Source organism: Strigops habroptila, chromosome 3 (assembly GCF_004027225.2).
Source record: "Strigops habroptila isolate Jane chromosome 3, bStrHab1.2.pri, whole genome shotgun sequence".
In the NCBI taxonomy this organism is placed as follows: domain Eukaryota; kingdom Metazoa; phylum Chordata; class Aves; order Psittaciformes; family Psittacidae; genus Strigops; species Strigops habroptila.
This window is the reverse complement of record NC_044279.2, coordinates 26,318,678-26,341,942: the sequence shown is the minus strand read 5'-3', so window position 1 is coordinate 26,341,942 and position 23,265 is coordinate 26,318,678. Positions and strand designations below refer to the sequence as shown.

Sequence of the window (23,265 nt, the reverse complement as noted above, 5' to 3'; positions counted from 1 at the left end):
GACACCCGCTTAGGATCCACAATCTCATCCGTGTCCTAGAATTAAGTGCTTAAACTGGGCTAATCCTTTCTTATTTTCTTTCTTGTACGCAGTATTCTTTACATACAGCTTTCTGTGTGAAATGCCCTACCATTTCATAACTGCTGGATCTTCATGTCCTCTAGATGTTCTCCAGATGGGTGGGTGGGCGGGCTGGGAGAGGCAGAACACACAGAACTTCCTCTGTTAATTGCTGAGCATCTCTTCAGAGCTGCTTCTCCCTGCCTGTAGTGAATGGTTACAGGAATCATCTACAGAGCAGTGCGGGAGCTAAGATCTTTCTTAAAATTGAAGTCAAAAGGCATTGCAATAATGTCATAATTGGCTATTGTGGGTTCATTGTATCTCTTTTTAAAAAGCAGTCTGTCTTTTCAACTTTGTGTCTCGGATAAGGACCAACACAGACATAAAAACATTTTGGGTGGCAAAATTAAGTACTTGTTTTTCAGTCTGTTTTGTTGCTTGTGCGTGCGTATGCATGCGTATGTTTACTCAAAAAATTTAGTTGTTCTAGGCATTAGTTGTCAAAAAATGCTGTAGAAAAAGAATTTTTATATGAAATGGGGTTGCATAAATGCAGTATGGATTACATAGAAATATTTTAAAAATCAGCACAAAAGCAGCTAATAATAAAAAGGAAAAACCGTTCCTGCAGTACATAGATCAGTCTGGTATAAAATATTTTTTCTATGTTGAACAGGACGAAGACCTTGACTTTTTTTCTGCCAGCAGTCTCCTTCCTTTCTGTGCCAATGCAATAAAGGAACAGCAAGTTGCAGAGAGGGAGTGTGGGTGGAAAACTTCAACAAAAGCTGATAAGAGCAGGCTATGAGGAGGACACTGAAGACTTCCAGGCAGCTCAGATGTTCAGGGATATTTTCCACTGTCTGGCTAGCCAGTCCCCTTTCCTCCCTGGGCTGCTCTTCGCCTCGCTGCCCAGCCTGAATCCTGGTGGGAACATGCTGGCGTTTCCACAAATGAAGCCTTTCAGACATTGCCTTCCAGTGGGACATGCCTTTATTGGCTCTCCTTGGCTCTGAATGCTGTGTAATCCAAGCCAGTGGTCCCCACAGGACCCCTATCCCACTGTCCGCTTTCCTGCCAGGAAGCACTCATCAGAACTGTCCTCACTCCTGGCCAACCACATTTCCTATTCCCATGGCCGTGGCTCCAAAGGTGCCATTTCTGAGACACTGGCTTCATTTGGTGAGGGAGGTATCGATAAAATACCTTGCAGATGGGTAATCATCCTTTGTCGGGGAGTCTGCATTGTAGCATCAGCACAGGCTGTTCTGTTTGGTTGTGTGGGGGGTTTGTCCCTACCTTAAGTACATGGTCTCAAGAGATGAGAAGCTGAAGTTGTACCACCATTGTGTATTATCCCTGGTATAATCAAGATGTCAACTCTTTTCACCAGAAGTGTTTGTTATAATTAATTAAGGGTCAGCACAGTTGAGCAAAACAAGGCCAGAGAAAATGTAAAGCCAAGGAGCTGTGGCTCAGTGATACGTGCTGCTATTTGGCTTCATTTCTCTCTAGAGGCTGAGAAGGCACCTCGCAGTATTTTGTCGGTGTCAATAATTGGTGTTGCCAGAGCCGACAAAACCTACAGAAGCTGGAGCTTGTCACTGCGTGAGTGACTGGGGGTCTCACTGGGTTTTTGGGAGGGAGCTAACTAACATTCCCAGAGGCAAAATAAGTTCCTTTTGGGGTTGCTGAATGGTGTGGACTAACTGCACAGTTGCTCAGAGATTTCCAGCAGCACCTTAAATGCATTACATTTTTTAATTACTTGAAAAAACCTTTCCCTTTTCAGGCGTTAAAAAACTTACAGAACTGGTAACTTGGAAAGTAAAGTTTAACCAACATGATAAAAATCCTTACCCATCTTTAGGACAACTAAGATTTTCCTCTGCCTTCTCTCTAGAGACTTGAAAGTGTAGGACCTGTTCCCTTGCCCGGGAGGAGACAGGCGAGACCTTCATAGAATCACAGAATCATAGAATAGTAAGGGTTGGAAAGGACCTTAAGATCATCTAGTTCCAACCCCCCTGCCATGGGCAGGGACACCTCGCACTAAACCGTGTGGTCCAAGGCTCTGTCCAACCTGGCCTTGAACACCGCCAGGGATGGTGCATTCACAACTTCCTTGGGCAACCCATTCCAGTGCCTCACCACCCTCACAGTAAAGAACTTCTTCCTTATATCTAACCTGAACTTCCCCTATTTAAGTTTGAACCCGTTATCCCTTGTCCTATCACTACAGTCCCTAAGGAAGAGTCCCTCCCCAGCATCCTTGTAGGCCCCCTTCAGATACTGGAAGGCTGCTATGAGATCTCCGTGCTATTGAGGTGAGCTGCTCAGGGCAGTAGGACAGGAGAACCTCACAGGAGGGATGGGTTCATTTCCCATTTCCAGAGTTTCCCCTGTGGAAAAGGAGGTTAAGCTCAAAATGAAATGTTTCTCTAGTGACAAGAGAGAATAAAGACTTCTGGTTTAGTGGATCAGCATAAGGCATGCTTACAAATCTGCCTCTGTCGGTAGCTCAGATTTCATACTTGCACTGTTTTTCTTGAGAGAAATTACTCTAAAGCAGAAATTGACATCTGTATAAAATTTAACATTTCATTATCCAACTTTTTTATTAAAACCCAAACTATGCTTCAGGGTTTAGATACACATGTCCTTACAAAACAATGTAAGATATGTGTATTATTTTTCTGCAGTGATAAACTGTGGAATAAAGACTATCTGTTCCAAGAATGGTGATGGTTGAGGAGCACATCCCTTTCTCTGGAAAATGTGAATGTATAGGAGAGAGCTTTGAATAGAATGTGTATTTGCTGCTTTAAATATTTTATGCTGGCTTGTGGAGAAATGTATGGAAGTTACATTATAAATTAATCTCACACTTTAACAATGTTTTATGCACATCGTAAGCAAATCACAGCAATGCTAAAACACTTGCGGAAGATGTCATTTGACATTCTCTGTGCACTAATTTACATAAATTTGGAATTCTGCTAACCAGCTAGCAACCTAAAAGGTTATGGTCTTACAAGAGCAGTGGATCAGAAACAGATTTTAACACTTCCTCTAAGGCATTTCACAAAGTGCTTTCGGTAGGCTTAAAAGAATTTCAGAGAAAGTCTTTCAGTGGCCTGTCAAGAGTCACCTTCCCCGCGAGGCAAAGCAGTGACCTGGCAAGCCTAACGCTAACGAAATAGATTGTTATGAAATCTTTCCACAGATACTGCATGGGTTGTTTTGGCTTTTCAGCTGCCTATGTGCGTCAGAGTGCTGAGAACTTGGCAGAGAGCCTGGGCTCCGTGACACCTTCAAGCATGTCATTGGAAAGCCCTGAGGTTTTGCATCTTCCTTGGAAACAGTGCTGTGGGAAGTTCAGATCTGCTCATCTGAGCAAAACTTACTCTTCAGCCATTGCACAAGTGCACTTGGGCTTTTCTTCCAGAGATTTGTGTTCAAAGATGCTGGGAGACTTACCAGTACATAATAGACACGTTTCTTTTGTGAACTTGCCTTAGCTGCTGGGAAGCCAAGCCAGAACACTTGTGTTGCTTCATGCACTGCAGCTTCTTGTCAAGTTGTTTTGACTAAAGGAGATGTTAGCAGCTTCATATAGTCAAAATAACTAGTTCAGTTCTGGGAAGAGCATAACTATGGTCCTTTTCAGAGGATTTGTGCCACTCTTATTGTAGCATTATGGTCAAAAGTAATTTGGACATGTCTTCCTGGTCCTGAGCATCCATGCACGTGACTGCAAATATTCATTACATAACTGAACAGCCAGGCCATTAATTCAGGTGCTTAAGTACACATTTGAGGACATCTGGTTAGTCACTGCCTAAGGGTTGATTTAAGTCACTGTGCACTGGTGTCCTGTCTGCTGATGGAGAGAATAAAAGTTGCCTGTTAAAGCGTGTGTGGTGAGGTGTCTCACCCCAGGCTATGGCCTCTCCCATGGCTTTGTTCCAGAGATGAAATACAGATAAATGCTCCCAAAAGCCTAATGGTCCAAAGTATTCTTATGGTGTGTGCAGAACACAAAGAGACTGTTCAGTGTGTGGGCTGGAAAGCAGGGAAATAATTGAAGAGCATTTTGCACCCACAGAGATTACCAGGAGAGGAGCTCAATGTGCCTTGCAGGTGTCCCCCACCAGGACAGGAAGGACAAGATCGGTCTCTACGCAGTTTCTTGTTCTCTCTCCTTCCTCGCAGCACTTTTGGGCCAGGGTTGTTGAGGGTCCATATGGACGTTTGTGGGCATGCATGTTGTAGGAGCTTGGGACTGTGTTCCCCATCCCCAGAAGCAGAGGGATTAGTGTGACAATGGACCACTGTGGCTCTGACCTATACATTGCTTCCCAGTCTGCTATTAGGGCAGTGGTGGCCCCAGCCAACCTGCTCAGTTCCCGGATGATTTAAGCACAGTGAGATCCTCAGCTGGCAGGTTGCTCATTTTTCTAGCCTGCTGCTCATGGTGGCTTCATGTATTCCACAAACAGCACAAAGGTCCTTAGCACACAGAGCAGCAGGAGCATTTGGGAACAGTTAACCCACAAAAGCTCAGAAATAGGGGTGGTGGTGGTTTTTCTTTAAGTGCTTCGCTTAATGGACTTGCATCCTTTCTCCTCCTCCACCAGCAGCGCATTTCAGTCTTTGCCATCTTGGGAACTGCATATATAATTGTTCGGTGAGGCTTATCAAAAATGTTCTTGGTTTTGCCCCCTCTGGACAGCCATTCCTGTAGATGACCCGCAATGTCTGGTAGCTTCCGACCATCAGCTTACTGCTTGGCTGCTCTCGCCAGCACAAGACAGGCAAATTCCTTTTGTCTGCAGGAGGATCGGAAGGAGCCAGCTTGGGGCTTTGTTTCTGTGTTTGAACATTTTTAAATGACTGAGTGTCAGAAAAAATAAGCTCAATGCACTCAAAAATGCACTCGCAGAAGCTAAGAAACACTGGATCTAGGTGGTTTAGAAGAATAAAGAAGAAATAAGGAAAATATTTCTTTGGTTGCTAGGATGCCTTTTTATCACTGAGATCAGTGTGGTTTGGGGTTTTTTATTTTATTTAGATGTATGACTTATTTATTATGGTTAGAGCATTGCTACAGTGTATTGTATTGTGACAGTAGATTTAAGTAAATGAGACGGTTAGCACTTTGATGTGAAAATTAGGTCTGAAGTGTAGAATGGCATAGGATTTTAATTTTTCTTCGAAGGAAAAATAATGAAGAGAGTTAGTTATAGAAATCATGGTTATTCTTTATTGAAGATGCCAAAAGTGGCATTTACTAGGACATTTCTCCCCCAGATTTATTCTGTTTGCATGGAAACACCTTGCATCTCATGCAGCTGAGGAAAGGAGTGTGAACCCAAAGCAGATATTTTCCTGATAGTGTTACAGCCCCGGGTGGGGACTTTATGATCACGCAGGGAAGTACATGTCTGGCTCTTTGTCTTCTGCTTTTTGTGACAAAGGAATTCCCATTTGAATCGCTGTGCTCCGTTCAAGCCCCCTCCAAGCCTCTGGGTTAGCAGCAGTCAGTCTTTGCAGTGTCCTGACGTCATCCAGTGTATGCATAAGCTGTGCTATTGTCTTACGGAGAGCAGGGGCTGGGGATTGCAGTATCTGGTGGCTGCTACCTATTTATGCCGGCCGGTATCACGGAAAGGACGCCGGCCTGCCTTTATCACTTGGATTTAAAACAGAAGCTCCTGCCTTTTGCTTCCTGAAGAAGGACCTTTGCTGCGGTTGCAAGGAAAAGCTGTCTGCGGTGTGGAGCAGAGGAGGGGAGTGGAGGAGAGAGGAGAATCTGGCAGCTTGGATAGCCTGGACTGCATTGTCTGGCTTCATGACCCCTGCTGTGTAGCACTCTCATCCCTACTCTCATACGCTCCCTCTGTCTTCCACTCTTTTTTCTTCTTTCCTCTTTAAAATAGCAGCATCTGGGGCCAGCCATGTTTGGCACTGAATCTTCATGTAAGTAAATGCATCCCACTTACATCCTTTTTCTGTTGAGAATAGGGCTTGTTTTAGCCGTGCTGTACCCTCTGCGCTTGCATTCCCTTTGCTGTAGGTCACTGGCTAAATGCTGCGGTCCTCGCCTGTTTACCAGGGGACGAAAGATGCCAGAGAGGAAGCATCTACCTCCCAACTGCGGGTGCATCCTCAACGCTGGCAGCAAGGCAGTGCAGGGCTCTCAACACTGCTGAATTCAGGCCACTGAAAGATGGGGGGAAAAAGGCAGTTTTGCTTGAATGTGTGAACTGATAAGATCGCATCTGTCAATGATCGGGAGTTGCAGGCACTCCAATGAATGTGCTACTCGGGTGATGTGTTTCAGGACTGGGAATGCTGCAGCACTGGATGGGCGAGAGCTGGGGGAGAGTGATTTAATCAGCAGGGAAAGAAAATCTATGTCATTTGCTTCATTTTGTTCCAGGCTTGCATAGGATCCCTCCTTGTAACTGGAGAATCCAAAATTAAATTAGGTGGAATTCTAAATATGATAAAATTTCAAAATAATGGGATCATTTATTTGTTTCTTCCTGATCTTTTGTGCTGGAAAATCTTAACTGAGGCAGTCTGCTGTATAATAGCAGTGCAGACGCATGTCATTGAAAGCCAAACAGTTTAGCTTCAACAGGAACAGTGATTACCTACCTGGCAAGTCTGGCCGTGGAGGGAGGCTGGGGGTTTGTGTATAAATAATGTTTCTGGTGACGGTGCAGCTGTGTGGAGACCAGTCTGATCCGGTGATTGTCAGGTGACTGAAAAATAGACAACAGTTACTTTACACTGTATTTTGTGCACAAATAGTACTGCATGTTGTTGAGAAGTGTCTCATTTGAATATGAAGCAGTGGCGTTTTTAGAGTGTTCTAATGTCCAGCATGTTGTAATGTCTCTGTGTTGTTAAGCTGGGACTCGTTCTGTGGCTCGGCTCTTCCTGGGAAGTGGTAAGAGCATTGGGATACCTCATAATCATGTCCTCCTAACTGTCAAACCCCCATGCTCCCAAAGGGTTAAGCATTCCTGTTACCTGGCTCTGTCAGCTCCCCCCCTCCTCTGCCACAACACCTGGTCAAGGTCAGGCAGCATAAACACAATTTTGCCTTTAGGTTTCTTTTGTTTAGGGATGCTTGTTTTATGCATGGTTGTAAACACGCTTGCAGCTCTGGGTCTGTGCAGTGTGAGCAGAGATGCCAAACGTTGCAGCTGCATCTGTTCATACCCTGCCAGATCTGTGAGCCCCATGTGCGTCCGTGGAGTCTGCCTCTGCAAAATGCATATTGACTTGCTGCGAGATAACATCAGGGGTGTACCTGCCCTCTTGCAGAGAGTGCCTACTGCATACTTGGAAAACCAAATTATTCAGTCTTGTTAAGCTATCCAGCCTTGTAGTCCTCTCTTGTTTTATGAGGTGCATTAATAAACATCTTGCTTGTCAAATCAGGCTTTTGGCTAAGGTCACCAGTTGTACCACCAGCAGCTGTGGCTGCTTTTGTTTCCATGGCTCCCATAATGTAGAAAAGGCCGACAGGACCTTCTATAGCAGCCGCTACTTGTTTCCCAGAACGGTCTAACAGCATGATTTGCCTTTAAACAAGGGGTTAAACACAACATGGCTCGTTGCCATTGATCCAAGCAGAGCCTGTGGCCAGTCCCTGCCTGCCCTCCCCGGCCAGAGGAAGGGGAAGGCAGCGTGATGGCCTCGCCTTTGTTCAGCCCCTCTCCCCTGTGCCTCTGCTCGGGCCTGGACCTCGTCGTACCCAAGGGCTCCCTGGGACACGGGTTCAGGTCCTTCAGGCCAGGCTGGATGTCCTGTTGCCTGCTGCTGCTGGGATCTGGCACAGGGCAGGAGAGTGGGGTGATGCTGGGCAGCCTCCCATAACCGGCCCTGCCCACACTGCTGCTGGGGAGCCGTGGGTTTGCTCTCAAAGAAGGAAAATGGCATCAAAATGAATGTGGTCAGAACGCAGTCGCAGCTAGTGAGTTTTGGTCTTCCCTCTCCTCTTGTCTCCTTCATACTTCCAAGCTGTAAAATGACAACAGTGTGACTAGTTAGTGTTTCTGTCCAGCTAGAACATAAACAAAACAAAATAAGTCAGTAAAATTCAGCAGCATCTGGTCCTTGAAATATGACGGTAGCCATTTCTGCTGCTGTCCAAAAAGCATGAAACGAGCAAAATGCATTTTTTTTTTTAATCCTCCTGTTTACAGTATTTAGGCTTTTATTTCTCTCTTCTTTGATTAAAAACCCAAGAGAAATTGTCAGAAGCAAATCCTGGTTTAGAACCTTCATTCTGTCACTCAGTATCAAAATATTTTAACAAGTCAACTCCCGTTCAGCAATCCTAGTTTCTCTTTTTGCTTTTAACAGCAGCCGGAAGGGCAACAAAAGACAGTCCGAGGGCTATTGTAGAAAAACAGGCATCTGCTTATCGCCTCCTGGATGCAAGGAAAGACAAACAGCAGGCGAGGCTGGCCTGTGAAGGGGGATAAGGCAGCAGGCGATGCACAAACAGCTGCTAACACTGAGGGAGGAAAGAGTATGCAAAGCAAAACCCCCGAGAAGTGTCCATGGGAAGGGCTGTGCTGTGCGGGGCAGTTGCTGTATGGTCATGCTCAGTGTTTTCCATCAGTCATGAGTGTTCTGTGTAGTCCCCACGGGAGACGTGGGCACCAGAGACCTTTCATCTTCCGTGCTTTTGTGCTGATCCACTTGCAGCCCCGCTGCCGGGGTGGTGTCTGCATGGCGGGGCAGCTCTCCATCCTGTGCCACCTCTCCTGCTGACCTGACAGGTTTATCTGCTCGCTGTGATTGTTTCAGATTCTGTAGGGGGTAAGTAGAACTTGGTTTGATAAACCCTTGGGTTGAAAATGAAGTCTTCTTGAAGGTGAAATAGTGTTGCAGCACTGCACTGAAGCAGGGAAACGGTCAGGCTTTAAGTGGTGGGCTGGTCCCCAAGAGAAGGACACCCTCAGTTCAGGGAGAAGAGATAACTGCAAGCCTAGGGGAAATAACCAGCATAATCTCTTGTCTTACTCATAGTACTAGCAGTTGGAGGCCTACAGGAGAGAAAACACAGGCACAGGTTAAACCGATATGCGAGAGCAGCCATGGTTATTGGGGCTCACCAGTGCTGGGAGTGGTCAGGGCAACATGGCTTCACCACATCAATCTGTGTAATGGCAAGAAATGGGGCAGGATGTGGTTCAGAGCCTGTAAAGCGAGCAAAGAGGTGCTCAGATAGCCATTTCATGCGTGTCTGAGAACATGCACCATGTGTTCTTCAGGTACCTCAGAGTTATCTCAGTAAGAAGCTGCAAGGAGGGAATTGCACACACACGTGTATACCACTCGCCCCAACACTGTTGAAAGGACCCAGATGCCTGTTCTCAGTGTCTGAGGTGATGTTCTCAGTACTGCTGCATTTGTTCATGCCAGGGTGTTTTAACCTAGCAGCAGCACTAAACTGTGAGGGTTACAGGGAGGTTGTCTGGGAGGTGCTCTTCCATCTGGCGCTGTTCAGGGAGGTGCTCATGGTGGGCCCTGTCTGGCAGATCAGCAGCTGCGCTTGAGTGGGGAGACTCTGGACCAAAGGGTAGGAGAAATACAAAACCAAAGGGCAAGTGGAGCTCTCCCCCATCGCAAGGCTGATGCTGGAAGGCTGCTCTCCATGGGGAGGCTGGGGAGTGCTGTGGAGAAAGGGAGACCCTGCTCGCTTCAGTGTGCCAGAAAAAGCTGCTGTGCTTGTCCCAGGCTCACCGTACTGTCTTCTGCTCTGTCAGTTCAGAAAACACTTTTATTCCTGGGCACATTTTTTCCCCAGATTCTCTTCAAGCCAGAATGCAATAAATGGGAAAGGTCGCACCAAGATAATTGATTTTATGGTGTCAGAAAAGTAGTCTTACAGACCCCTGCAAAACAGCAGCAGGCAACAGTGGAGAAACAAGAGATCTTAGCATCAGATATTAAGAGCAAGGATGATCCGATTGGCATGGGTGCTGCTGTCCTGGGCCAGTGTGCCTGCTTTCTCCTTCCCCTGGCACTGGTGGGAGAGCCAGCCAAAACCTTACCACTCCTGCAGGTAGTCAGTTTTGAGCACGTTGTCTCCCCAGGCTGGTTCGTGGGGTGATTAAATGGGCAGTGGCACAAGGGAGGCTGGGACATGGCTGTTGAAACTCTGGTGGGATGGCAGCCTTGGCAACAGTGGGCTCCACTAAACCAGCAGATGACCAAAATGCTCCTTTTTTGAGTATCAATAGCCCACTGTTGTCCTGAATTGCCAAGATGAGTAATAATAGTAAGTACAGGTACCTGGTATCAGATGACTGCCACAATTTCACAATGATGTTATGCTGGTTTCTCAGGCAACTGTACGTCAAAGGGAGGTTACAGGAACATACCAGAAGCTGTAACTGTAAACTAGTATATTTGGCTGCTGAGGTTTCTGCTGTTCTCTTGTCCTTTGACCAGTTTAATTTACAGGGCCAGAAATAGGGATAAATTTTTATGCCCAAGGACGACTGAAAGATTATTAGAGTCCCTTTGGGCCGTGTGACCCAGATAGGAAGTGCAGTACATGCAGTGAGGACTGTGTAATATTGCTTGAGCTGGTGTAAAAGCAGTAGTTTCATGTAATTTTGGGGTGATTAGTGAGTATGCCCAGCAAAAAAATTTAATTGCAGCACAGTCTAAATTGTCTCTTTTGTCTTAACTAGCATACCCTGCTGATCCCTGAAGCACCAGGAAAAGGTCTGTAATGTGCTACAGAAAGAGCATGTGGGATCCAGGGAGATACAGAGTATTAGCAGGTTTCAAGATTAATGGATATCTTTCCTGTTTGGTGAAAATACTGGTATAGTAACATCACCGTTTAGACATTTCATAGTGACCAGTGAGAGATTACAGAACCTTAGAAATGCCATTATGTTCCCTCTTGCAAAGGATAGGATGCTGAGGCTTTATGTTAGGGAAATAAGTTGTACAACTACAGAGAAAAATGCTCGCTACCCAGAATCTGGTGTAGCTCAGTGCAAAATTGTGTGGGTTTGCTGTCTTTGATCAAGGTGAAGCTTATACTGAGAGATTGACTTCAGATGCTCAGAAACTGGGAGTGCAAGTAAACTCATATTCTACCTAGACCAAGAAATGTGCCATTACTTCCCAGCATTAGATGAAAAGTATTTTAGGAGTTCCTGTGGCTCTGCATGGATTTAATTTGGAAATGGCATCTTGAGGTTTAAATATTTTGATCAGTACCTGGGAAGTAGAAGGGACATCCTCGTGAAACTACAAGGCAGTGATACAAAACTGAAGTCTGATATGTTTGACCTCTTTTGGGAAATAGAGTGGCTGGGAAGATCTCTCCTTGGTGCAGTGGGACAAAGGATGATGAGGTGACCCTCAAAGCATGCTAGATAGTGTTTCAGTCAAAGCAGGAGCTTAAGGTGAAAATGATACAAAGTTGGTGAGCTTTTCAGAGGAAGTGGGGACTTCCCATGTACATCGCTCCTGTGAAGGTTTGACTGAACAGGGAAGAAGGATGAGCAAGTGGCGGGAATGAACTCTGGAAGAACATGCCTTGCACTTAAAAGGTCTGTAGTCTGTGAAGCTATGAGAAGGTTTTGAAGATGCCAATGGAAAGATAATCCATCTCCCTTGGCCTCTCATGTTTAACGTGTCACTCATTTAGCTCTGTGGTTTTGCAATCTACAGTGATGATATGATTTCATGTATGTCATCACTCCAGCAAATGCCGACTTGCATTTTACTGCGAGGAATGAGTCTTGGAAAGCTGTTGTGTGTTTGGATTTCCTCCTGTATTCGCCTGAGTGTGGAAGTACCTGTCTTATGGTGCATCAAGGAGTTTTGAGAGGATATGGTCTTGGAGTTGATGTGCAAGTGCAGCAAAAGGAAAATGTACTCAATTACATATTATAAAAGTTCCTGTATGGGAGCAGAAAAAGGAGATCAGACATTTTTTACTTCATGTGTTTGCTGCATTTTTTAAAAGTAATAAGGAATTGTGTGATGAAGACATCACTAGAAAGCAGATTTGAGAGAAAGGGCATAAACTACTGCTCCATAGAGCTCAGAAAATGGCAGCTGACTCCACTTGTAAGATCTCTGCTACAAGAAAAGGAAAAACTGCTATAAGAAGATAGCATCCCAAGCAGAACCTGAACTGCATATATCACTGGCTTATTGATACTTAACATGAGTCACACTGAGTCTGAACTGACTTAGCACAAGGAAAATACTGCTGGTCTCAAATATTAAAAAAAAAAAAAAAAGAAAAAAAGAAAAGCATCGTAATTAGCAACACTGAAAGATGCTAAAAAGGTGTATTTAACATTCAGGAAAAGAGCTGAATGTGGAAAATATTAGCACCACTAACCTTTTTTCCTGTCAGCTGCATTCAATTACCAGTATTAGTAAGGTATCTAGGACTGTCGCAGTGGCAGTAAATTGTGCTGCTGTATTTGCATAGTGGTAATAACCAGTCACTCAAACCATCCATCTGCTGAAAAAATACTCTCAAGCTTCTATTTAGATTATCAAAGAGAATACAGTAGATCAGAAATGTCAAATTAGCTGGTAAAGAAACATGTCAAGTTGTGTGAAGATCGCATGCTGTGCTTTGTCATCCACAAGGACATGAGCCCAAACAAGTCCAACTGAAAAGCCCTGGAAATTTTATAGGCAGTGAGTAGAGGCAGAGTTCTTCTAGAGGGTTAAGTAAGCTGGGGAGAGTGTTCCTGTAACTCAGCAATATCAGCCTGGCTATTCTCTGTGTCCTCCACTCCTTGCATGGTCCATGGTGGTAACTCCAGATAAGCTGTTATTATTATGTGCAGAGTGAAGAGGGTGATAATCAGGCTGCCTGTGCAGATGGAGGGAGAAAAGCTCTGAATGGTGGAAATGAGCAGCCAGATAAAAAGCACCAAGATCTGAGCTGTAAGCTTCATGTTCAAGAGTGGAAATTCCTCCAGAAAACGACCCAATGCATGAACACTGAACAGGAAGATACAGTGTCCTTTGTCACAAAAGAGGGGCTCTGTGGCAGTACAGGCAGGAGCAGATTTCTCTACAACTGCAGACATGCTACTGATGTCTTTCTGAGGCTTGAGCTGGGATGTTGTGATAGCATGAGGAGATGGCAGTGGGATGAAGGATTTCGCAAGTGTGTTAAGTAAGACATACTACATCATCTTTAGTATCATTTACAGTTGCCACGCACTCATGGGACTGCGAGGTGTTGCCCAAGCCCGTAGGGATGCAGCAGCTGTGCAGTGACCAAGAGATTAAGTTGCCTACCCAGGATAAAGCGCTGGTGGTCTGTCACTGCAGAGTGGGGTCCGAGAAAGAAAGGACACTCAAAGACCTTTACGTGGGACTTTTTCTAGTGTTATCTTCATAGATATAAATATTTTCATGCCTGGGATTCTCACTATGCTAGGATACATCTCCATACCGTGGAAGGCGGCACTGATGTGGGCATTGCATGTCACAGCCTGCAGTGACTGTCTGGATGCAGATAGACATTAGCTTGGTCTAATAGACCAAGCAGATAGACATTAGCTCCAGGGCATTGCATGTATGCTAATGACTTGGAGTCTCTGCGGGTCTTGGCTGCATGTCAGACGGGAATGAAGTTGTAGATTTAAAACCAGTGCCCCGTACTGCAGGAGTTCAGTGAATGACGTGCCTGGCATTTAGTTAGGTTCTGTCTTGTTTGTGTGTCTGTAATGACATTAAATCAATTCTTCCATAAAATAAAGTATAGATGAATATTCACATAGAATGATGCAGAAAGACAAGAAGAAAAGGCTCATGTTTGGACTTGCCGTCCTTAATAGTATCCCCTTAAACGCAGAGGCTTCCCTGAGGGAACAAAGCGACTCTCTGATCTGGAGCGTTAGTGCAGCCACCCTCACTGTAGAGCCAGGCGCTGCGGGAGCAGCTGTTGCCTGCAGCCTGGCAGTAAATGCGCGGCATCGGCATTTTCAGTTGTTGTCCTTTCCTTCACTGATCTGTGTGTACTCCGGATCAGTTCTGGTTTACACTGGGAAGAAAGAGGCGTCTTTATGTCACTGAACAATCTAACTATGGACAAAGGAGTTCAAAAAGCCTCACAGGTTTTATTTATGTATGTAGTATATGTGTATACATTTCTTAACATTTTTTTAATCTTTGTTTTTTACTTTGACAGCTGCTGTGAGTCTAAACTGTAACTGCCCTGTTCTTACTATGGCTGTAAACCAGACTAGTTGACCAACATTAAAGCAGCTTATTTCATAGTGAAGGAAGAGCCTGAAGCTGTCTTCCCATATAGCATGTCACTGCTCATGTAAAGCTGTGGTCTAACTGCTTCTCTCCAAGGTGTTCAGAACCATGACAGTTAGTAACTCTCATTCCTGTGTGCAGGGAGCCCAAAAATTTGCATATATCTGGAATCTGACTGCCCTCTGATCTCCAGAAGCATTGCAGACATGCTGACTGAAGAGGGTGGAGGTATGTCGCAGGCGGCACGGGCAAGCCTGCATTGCAGCTGACTCATGTGCTGCCTAATGTACAGGTAAGGGAGGATTATGCTGCCAAGTTGGCTTTCAGAAACTGGAATTTAATCACTGAAAATCAGCTGCTGGAGGTTACTGATAGCTTTGTTGCTGGTTTTGTTTTTTAATTGGCTAAAATCAGGCTGTTAGTCCTGTCTTTGTTTCAGAAGTTCAGTCTAGAAATAACCTTTCAAAAGGAAAGATGCACAACTATTAAATCCTAAACTTGAATCATAGTTGTTGGGCTGTGCTTCTGCTTTCTAGCGTCCAGACTCACAGACTTTGCCTCATTAAATAATTTTGAAGAAGAAAATGAGAATGGACAGTCAAATAATAGCGAAAGTTATCAGTGGATATAGTCAGAATGAAGTCTAATGAAAATAAACTTGTGAACAGCAGTCTGAGACATTATACTATAAAAGAGTTGGTGAACAAGATAATCATGGTAGGACAAGAAATACTTTAGAACATTTTAAAAAATCACATTGTTCTTCAACATTTCATTTCTTTCGTTCTTTGCAAGAAGTATGGAGGGCTAGCTATGAGCAAAAGAAGAGCTAACATCCCTTTTTCTTTAGAAAGTTGCTTTTCTCAGGGCCTTATATATGAGCCCAAGGCAAAACACGGTCTTCGTGGACTTAAGTTTCATCTGATTGCTTCTGTGCAATGATTTCACACCCGCTACAGCAGGATAGTGATGTCCTATAATAAGTCAACAAAAGCAGTTGTCTTATGGTACAAGTCACTGCAATGAAGTTTGGGTATTGGCCATTTGCAGCTGGTCACCTTTTCTTCAGGAGCAGCGTGTCAGGGTGGTTCTGAGCAATAAGAGAGTTGTGCTAAATAGGTATTGAAAACCTTTGTGCTGGGTTCGTAAGAGCTTGCGCTGACTGATGAGCTCAGTCTTTTCTGTGATTACTATTCTCAGAAATAGTACATGATCTCTTATAAGGTTTGCCTGTATGTGTCCTTCCTTAGGCTTAAATAAAAGTGTGATTTTTTTTAACACAGTTAATTAAGATGGGACAAAAAAACCTACACAGATTCTCAATTACGACTAGATTGAGTTAACAAAGTGTGGGTTTAAGGTTAACTGAAATAAACTTTCTTAGCTGAAATAAGAATGTCCCTGAACTATACTGTGTCAAAATGCAGGTGCAGGCAGGTCCAAGTACTTTAAAGTAATATTTATGTAAAAATGGAAACATGGTTTGTTGTTTTCAATGTCTTTTGTAACACTTTTTGTGGTTTTCAGAATGAAGTATCACCTTGTTTGCTGGGCTGTCTGGTTTTTAACAAGCATGAATGACTTTTGATAAAGGGTTTAAAGTTCACATCTGCCAAAGATGAACTATGGTTTGTAAGCATAACATGCATAATTTTGTTTTCTTTCTTCTTGCTGCCATTGGTGATGTTTCTGCAAAGCTAATGATAGATATTTGGAGGACGCCAAGAAAATGGATGCTAGGTAGTGTTAATTGCCCAACCCACAGATATGGCCATGCTTCCCTGAGATGTGTGCTAGTGGGACAGACTAGAGACATTTCTATTGATCCATAGTGGCAGAGCATCAACAATTCTGACAGCAGAGGTGAGAAGGGCCTTCCTTCTTAAATTCGTGAGGGTGTTATCTGTCATAGTTCAGTACATAAGCCACTGTCCAAGGTGGTATAAAACTTAGTCTTGACACCAGACAGCCTACTGTTTATGTTCTGGATCTAAATACTAAACTTGAGCTTGTTTTAAAACTTTTAAGATTCTGACAACAGGAATCGAGCACATAATATATTTTGCAAGCTGTTGATCTGTGGTGACTGAAATAAGCTGAGGAAGATGAACAGTTGGAAACCTGAAGGAAGAGGTCAGATCATCTTCATTCTTGAGCAACAAGAAAATTGAGGAGGTGTGATGAGCTAGAAGAGAGAAGGAAGTCTGCAACATGGAAGATCCTGGAATAGTAAATTCTCGAATTGTGAGGGATTTGGAAAGCATGAGAGCTAAAACCTCATATGCTGAATAGGCACCCTGAGTATATATGTTTAAGAGAGAGGGGAGGATGAGAAAAGCTGTTGGGAGAGGCACATGTGAACAAGTCTGGTGGTGGAATGCTTAGTCCTGCCCACCCTTCCTTAAAGAAGACGTGCTGTCATTCCCATGAAGAAATCAAGAGACATCCTTAAGATTTAATATGCAAATGCTGGAAATGCTATGAAGTGATCCTGGTAAATGAGGCCATTTTAGAAATTAAAAGCAAGACATCAGCCTCCCTTTACTCCAATATCTAGACAAGGAGGTAGATGGTGAGTAGTTTGCCACAGTGAATGTTATCACACAGTCCTTTGCTGTGTGAACGAGAGTTTATCATGTCCGTGGAGCCAGTCCCCCTGCTCCTGCTTGGAGTCAGAAAGCAGGGCAGCATCTCTTGGACTGGGGTGGTGAAGCTGTGACAACCATGGTGACCCAAGGTGGAGGGGGCTGACACAAATTCTATTTTATTTCCAAATCTTTTCAGATTTTGGACTGGAGGCAGGCTCTTTTTGCCTACCCTCATTTTCCAGTGGCAGCTTTTGTGATTTTCTCTGGGTCTGTCAATCCTGACTCTAGCCTGTTTTACTGACAGCACCAATTAAGTAGCTGAGCATTTGCTCTTCCTCCCAGATGGTTCCCTCTTCAATACGGGAAGCAATCTGTGCTGTAACAGAACGGGCAGGAGCCCAAGCTGTAGTCTTGTGCACAGATCGGTGCAGCCTGCCGTTTGAGGCTGAATTAATGGTGGGATTTTGAGGCTGAATTAATGGTGGGATGGGAGTTAATGGTGTAGTTAGGAAGGAGCAGAACCGGGGTGGGGTGGGAGCAGGGGAGAGGAGAAACTGCCTGGTGCTGTTTTGTTTGAGCCTGGCTTGCTCCTTATCATGCTAGCCATTCAGCCTTGATGGCAGCAATAAGCCTGCGTACCAGCTGTGCCTTCCTATGGGCTGCCGTGTTATTTTCAGCTCCTGTGAAAATGAGGCATTTCCATTTATTTTTTTCCCCTTCTCTTTCTCTAATGAACAAGTGGGAACAGCAAATGCATCTATGCCCGCCTTAGTGATGGCTCCCCTCCTTTTGGCTGCATTTATTGTCAGATCCCTTTCAATCCATTCTTGTTTGAGATCTAGCATCTTGTAGTTCACACAAAATAAGTGAACGTCTCTGCTTATTGACAAGATCTCCTGCAGCTTCCAGCTGCTCCATAGGCACTTTTGTTCAGCACGTGGATCTCTGAGCGTAGGCCTGTTCACGCATTCAGCACCACCAGTATGGCCTCATGGAGATTTTCCTGCTGGATAGTTTTCCCTTTGTCCTGAAAAATCTCTTATTTTCAGGAACTTACTGGAAGAGAGATTTTCCTCCCTATTTTTCAGAACTCTAAAGGTGACAGTGGAGAAAATGACTGAAACATACCACTGTCTCATGTGCTATATGATCACCTCCAACAGTCAGTGTTCCAGGTTCTCCCTGGAAGCTTAGTCTTTACAGTTTTCAGCTGTAAAAAGCACCATGCTCTCCTTTCCATTACAGCCCATACAGCATGCCAGATAGGTTGCCTGAGCATAAAAAGGTGCATTGAGTTAATTCAGTAAATCTAAAGAAGGCCATTTCTCAGGCTATGATGGACAGATCAGGTTTAGAGAGCTTGATCTGCTACAGAGAGGGCTTAGCTAGGTCTCTGGCATAAACAAGTCAGAGTCCAAAGTATAGGTAGCCAAAATCAGTTAACAGATAGGCATTGAATATTTTGAAAGTGGATATAAATCTGTTCTGAAGCTAATAGACTTACTCTTTTTTTGACAGAATCCCTGAAACGTTAAGATAAATAAGACAACAACAAGCCTGTCCTCCTGGAGAAGGGAAGCAAACAGACATTCAGAGAAAATAGTTATTATCTATGACGTGGCCTTCAGTTATTTGGCTTGGTGCAGTCTATCATATTTTTATCCTGAACCTGTCACTTTTTTAGTTACTGCTAGTGACTGACTCCCAGTACCGCACGTGGTTTAGCTGATGGGGCTCAGTGTGATGCACAGTGCATCTCAGGACCAGAGTTACTCCTTTTGTCCACTACAAACACATCTGGCTGGTCTTCAGGCTCCAGCCCTTGCTATGGCCACTCTGGTTTGTGTAGTTACAGTTCATGACATTTTCTCAGAAATTGTTCAGCAAATTATTTTGTTAAGTACCTAATTTTGAGAGGAGACTTTTCTCAGGTGCCATTAGGTAGTTAAGTTTTCTGCTCAGTGGGATTCTTTGGTCTCTGAGTGGACTGACAAGGGTCATCTTTAACAGGTAAGGAAGAGAATTTGGCTCTTCAGCTACAGCTTCACAGCTGGAAGCACTTTCACCTCAGTACATCCCTGCAAAATGCAGTGTTCCTTCCAATTCCAGTCACTGTTTCCCTCTGCTTTGAGCAAGATTTCGAAGTTGTTTAGCAGCAAGTGCCTGTGGTGAGTGGAAGGAGGTAGCTGCTGTGCTTGCAGAGCAGCACTTGTTTAAAGCAGTGGCAGAATTTATGTTGTACTTTTTTATACCCCGTTTTTGTGTTTTCTGGTTGTGTTTGTGGTAGTTACTGGGTAAAAGAATAAGAGCATGTGCTCCTCTTTTATGTAATAAACATTTTACATGTGCATACAATGTTTATTACATATAGCTTGCATGTAATAAAGAGGCCGTATGTTACCTTTTCGCGTCCTCCTTCAGGGAGAAGTCTAGTTGTCAGTTGTGGGTTTGGCGTTTTCTGTTGTCAGCTTTAGTGTTGGGATATAAAGCGAGGAACTGAGTCAAGGCAATGAAATGTAGTAAATTTGGAACTGAAAACAGCAACTTTAAATGCAGTAATTGCCAAGCAAAGATGCTTCAGTTATAGTCCAATCAAGTTTTAGCACTAATCAGCCAGTGGATGTTTCCATTGCTGAATTCTGCTTTGATACTTAGTATCATTTCAGATTGAAGGAAAATAGTGGTTTTGTCATTAATTTGATCCTGTTATTTGAAGTAAATCAGCGAATTACAAAAAGAATCCGTTTCAAAATTGGTTAATTGCTTTGAATCATTACTTTTTAACAATTCTTTTTCATTCCTTAATATTTCAGCTGGGCATTAATGCGATATCGGTCTAAGTTGAGGTACTACTTGTACGCTTATAGTTTTTCATCACACCTTAAATTTTATTCACAGTTAGGCAGAATCCTGGAAAACATTGATGTTAGAGATCTGAGCCAGGAAAAAAGATGTATCTTCTAAATAAAGGTAATCAGGTGCTGCTCACTAATGAGATAACAAATGTCCTGTTATCCTGTGGGCTAGTAGTGCTGAGGTCGGCCAGCTAGATTTATCGTTGAAATAATGTCCCAGGCATCGATGGCTTATGCTGGCATCATTTTGCCCCACTTCCATGTGTGAGCTGTAGGCTTGTTTTGTTGCTGCTTGTCCTTCTCCAGTAGGAGGATGCTCTGGGATAGGGACCCGACAACATGGAGTCTTGGAAGTGCTGTCCTTTAGCATCTTCTGTTTGTGCAAATCACATCTTTCTTCAGGCTTCAGCATTGTGTTTACAAGATGATTCTCTTGGGTGAGAGTCTTCAATATCTGCTTGTATTCAGAAGGTATACTATGTTTTTAGTCTTTATCAGTGATTTAAGACGTGCTTCCAAATGTACACACTGTATATATTTGTACTTTTATATAGGTGCTTTTTAATAGCAATCCTAACCCATTTTTATTGGTCAGTGATGCAGCTGAAGAGTGCAAGACATGAAGAGATCGTTCAGGGCTCAGGTCAGTTGCCTGACTGAGGCATACAAAGCCATTTCAGGTGCCTTAGGGCATATTTCACTTGGCCTCCAGCTGTTGGTCCCTGAGAGTGTTCTGTCTGTGCCTTGTGTCAGCGTATCAGCATCTCAAACAGCTTTCAATGCACATGCTTTGACTACTGAATCAAGCTCTTTTTGTCATAAGGGCTTGTGTTTTATGTTATCCTAAAGAGATCTGGTCATGTTAAGTAGTGTGGGAATCTCAGATTCTGCAGGGTTTAGGGCTTTTTTGTTGTTCTGTTTTGAGCAGTAGAGAGTGTAAGTCAGAATGATGATGATAAACTTGGACTCTGGCAAGGCGTGTGTCAACTTGGCTGTGATTAACACCGGCTGCTCAGCAGGACAGGCTCGGGACTCGGAGAACATGCTGTACTCAACTTATCTGGCTCAGAAATGCCCTCCACTTGCCATTTGCAAGCAGGGACAGACAGAAGACAAACATTTCTTCCCCTAAATATGGGACTTGTTATAGCTTAGTTGCTTGGCAATCCACTTGACTGTAAAATAAGCAGACTATTAAGCAATGCTACTGGTTTCCTTCCTTCTATGGCTTTGTGGGATATCCTGTGATCTTTGTACCGTTAGAGCCTTTGCAACCATCTGTTTAACTGGAGTGAGAGATAGGCACTGCTGCCACAGGTCTGTCTTTGGGGGAGAGAAAGTCACTGTGTTTTCAGGTGTTCCTCCTGTTGTTTTTTGTTGTATGACACTGCATTTCTATTCCTACCACTTCCCTTTCTCCTTTTAAGCTTACTGGCAGCATCTGTTGCTGCTGTCTATAATTACATTTAGCATTGGGAGAAGGGGAGACACTGAGCGCAGCAACTGCCTGTGCCTTCCCTGCGGGTACTCAAAGTCATGTGTTAATATAATGACTCTTATAGATTCCTTCCATTTATTTCCCTCTGATCCAAAACATTCTTCTCTCTCAGCCCTCTAGGGACTAAACTCTAACTCTACCTCCTCCCTTGGTGGGGAAGCACAGAACCAGCTACTATTGTCAGCTTCCATATTGGATTATACTTATTTAACACATAAATATATTGGGGTTTTTTTAAATATATTCAGTTATTTATTTATGTGGCTATCCTGTGATCGAAGCAGTCATCCACATGTAAAATCTTGACAACTCCTTGAAAGATGCAAGTGCATTTTTTATCTCAGGTAGATAGCTGTACTTCATGTGATCAAAAGAATAATTATTAACATTAACAGTTATTGCTACTAGTAATAGTTCTGAATAATACTAATAAAATACAAATAAAAGATTGCAGATTGTGAGCAAGGTTTGCTTTAGGGTCATTGGAAGAAAGCTCTTTTGAAAATCTGGGTTTATGTTTGTAGAAGTTACTTCAGGTTCTGCCATACTTTATCTTGATGTGGCCTTTTCCTGCTGTTCAAAGCATAATAATTTAACCATTAGCTGTAAGAAAAAGGAATGGAATAGAAAGGGCAATTTCTGTATGTAACTAACTATAGGATAAAGAATGACAGTCTCATTTGGTGCAAATTCAGACTACATTCTTGTGTATTTGACAGAGTTGAAAACTTGCTTTAATCTTGTTCTTTTCATATCATGTCATTTGACTTTCCCAGCCAGTGAGCCCTGAAATGTAATTACAGTCACCAAAGGAAGTACTAATGAAAGAGCATTCAAATATGGGAATTAGAATTGTGGTTAGCTAATGACTGCAATACATTTGGTAAGCAAGACATGCAAATTTGAGTGGGGCAACATCTTGAATCTCTCTTGTAGTAGTGGGGAAAACCCCCAGTTCATCACTCTTTGGTCCTCAGCCTGCTGGTGAGTACACACAGAGATCCAGGCCATCTGTAGGCTGATGTTCTGGTCCAGCGATGTGTGGGAGCAAGCTGCTGTGGTTGCACTGCAGGACAGAAAGCTGTAGAGTCTTGAAAGTATAGATGAGGTGGGGGGTCTGAACAGCAAAGCACCTTCTTAGGTATTAAGCTAGCTCTGTGAAACCAGCAGTAAGGTAGACACTAATTAACTCCATTAAATACAAAATCCATATAATTTACATACATGCATATATTGTATAATATGTATTCTATACATTAAATTTACATACAAAATTAGTCTCATTTCTGCTTGCTTCAATGTATTGCTCTTTAATACCAGAAACAGGTTTACTGTCAAAAAAGAGGGAAAATACAGGCATGCTCACTGTCTACACATATAAAATGCACAGAGGGAGTCCTACATTAAACAGAATTATAGATCTCACTTTTCAAAGAAATATGACTTTAATGAAACCTGTCAGATGCCAGTCACAGAAATATGCCTCGATGCCATTAAAATAATAGATCATTATTTTTCCAGAGGGGAAAATCATACACAGAAGTTTTACACAGAGTCATATACAGGTTTCAGTTATGCCTGAGAAGACTGAAAGTTTCTAACATTTCAAATAAATATGGAAGTGACATTTTCTCTGAGTTCTTCTATAATTTTGGATACAGGCCTCATTAGATTCAGCTGCTGTTTATGGCATTCGGCACACAGCAGAATATTTAGCTCCAAAAATCTGAAGATGGGAATTTAATATAAAGGTTGAAGGACAAACTGAGTCATAAGGCAATCATCACTTAACAAACAGTGCTAAGTTTTTCCTATGAAGGATGTGTCTATATTGTGCAGCAGAGAGAGTTTCAAGCGAGCTAGTGGAATAATACCAAAGAAATACTGTTCTTCAGCACTGTACTGCAGCTAATTAGTCTGTCAAGCTGTTTAATAGGGTTTTGCAGTTGTCTTGGATGAAAAT

General features: G+C 43.4%; 1 protein-coding gene across 3 annotated transcripts in view; it reads left to right on the top strand.

The window, feature by feature from the left end:
• Positions 1-23,265, top strand: part of ST7 (suppression of tumorigenicity 7) — a 145,556-nt gene that overhangs the window by 31,649 nt on the left and 90,642 nt on the right. Inside the window, exon 1 of one of the 3 annotated variants that reach the window (XM_030479550.1) lies at positions 5,455-6,045. The exons of the other annotated variants lie outside the window; for them this stretch is intronic. Coding sequence (XP_030335410.1) covers positions 6,024-6,045 — 22 coding nt within the window. The 5' untranslated portion in view covers positions 5,455-6,023. Of the gene's footprint in view, positions 1-5,454; positions 6,046-23,265 lie in introns of those variants that run through there. 3 annotated transcript variants of the gene reach the window in all.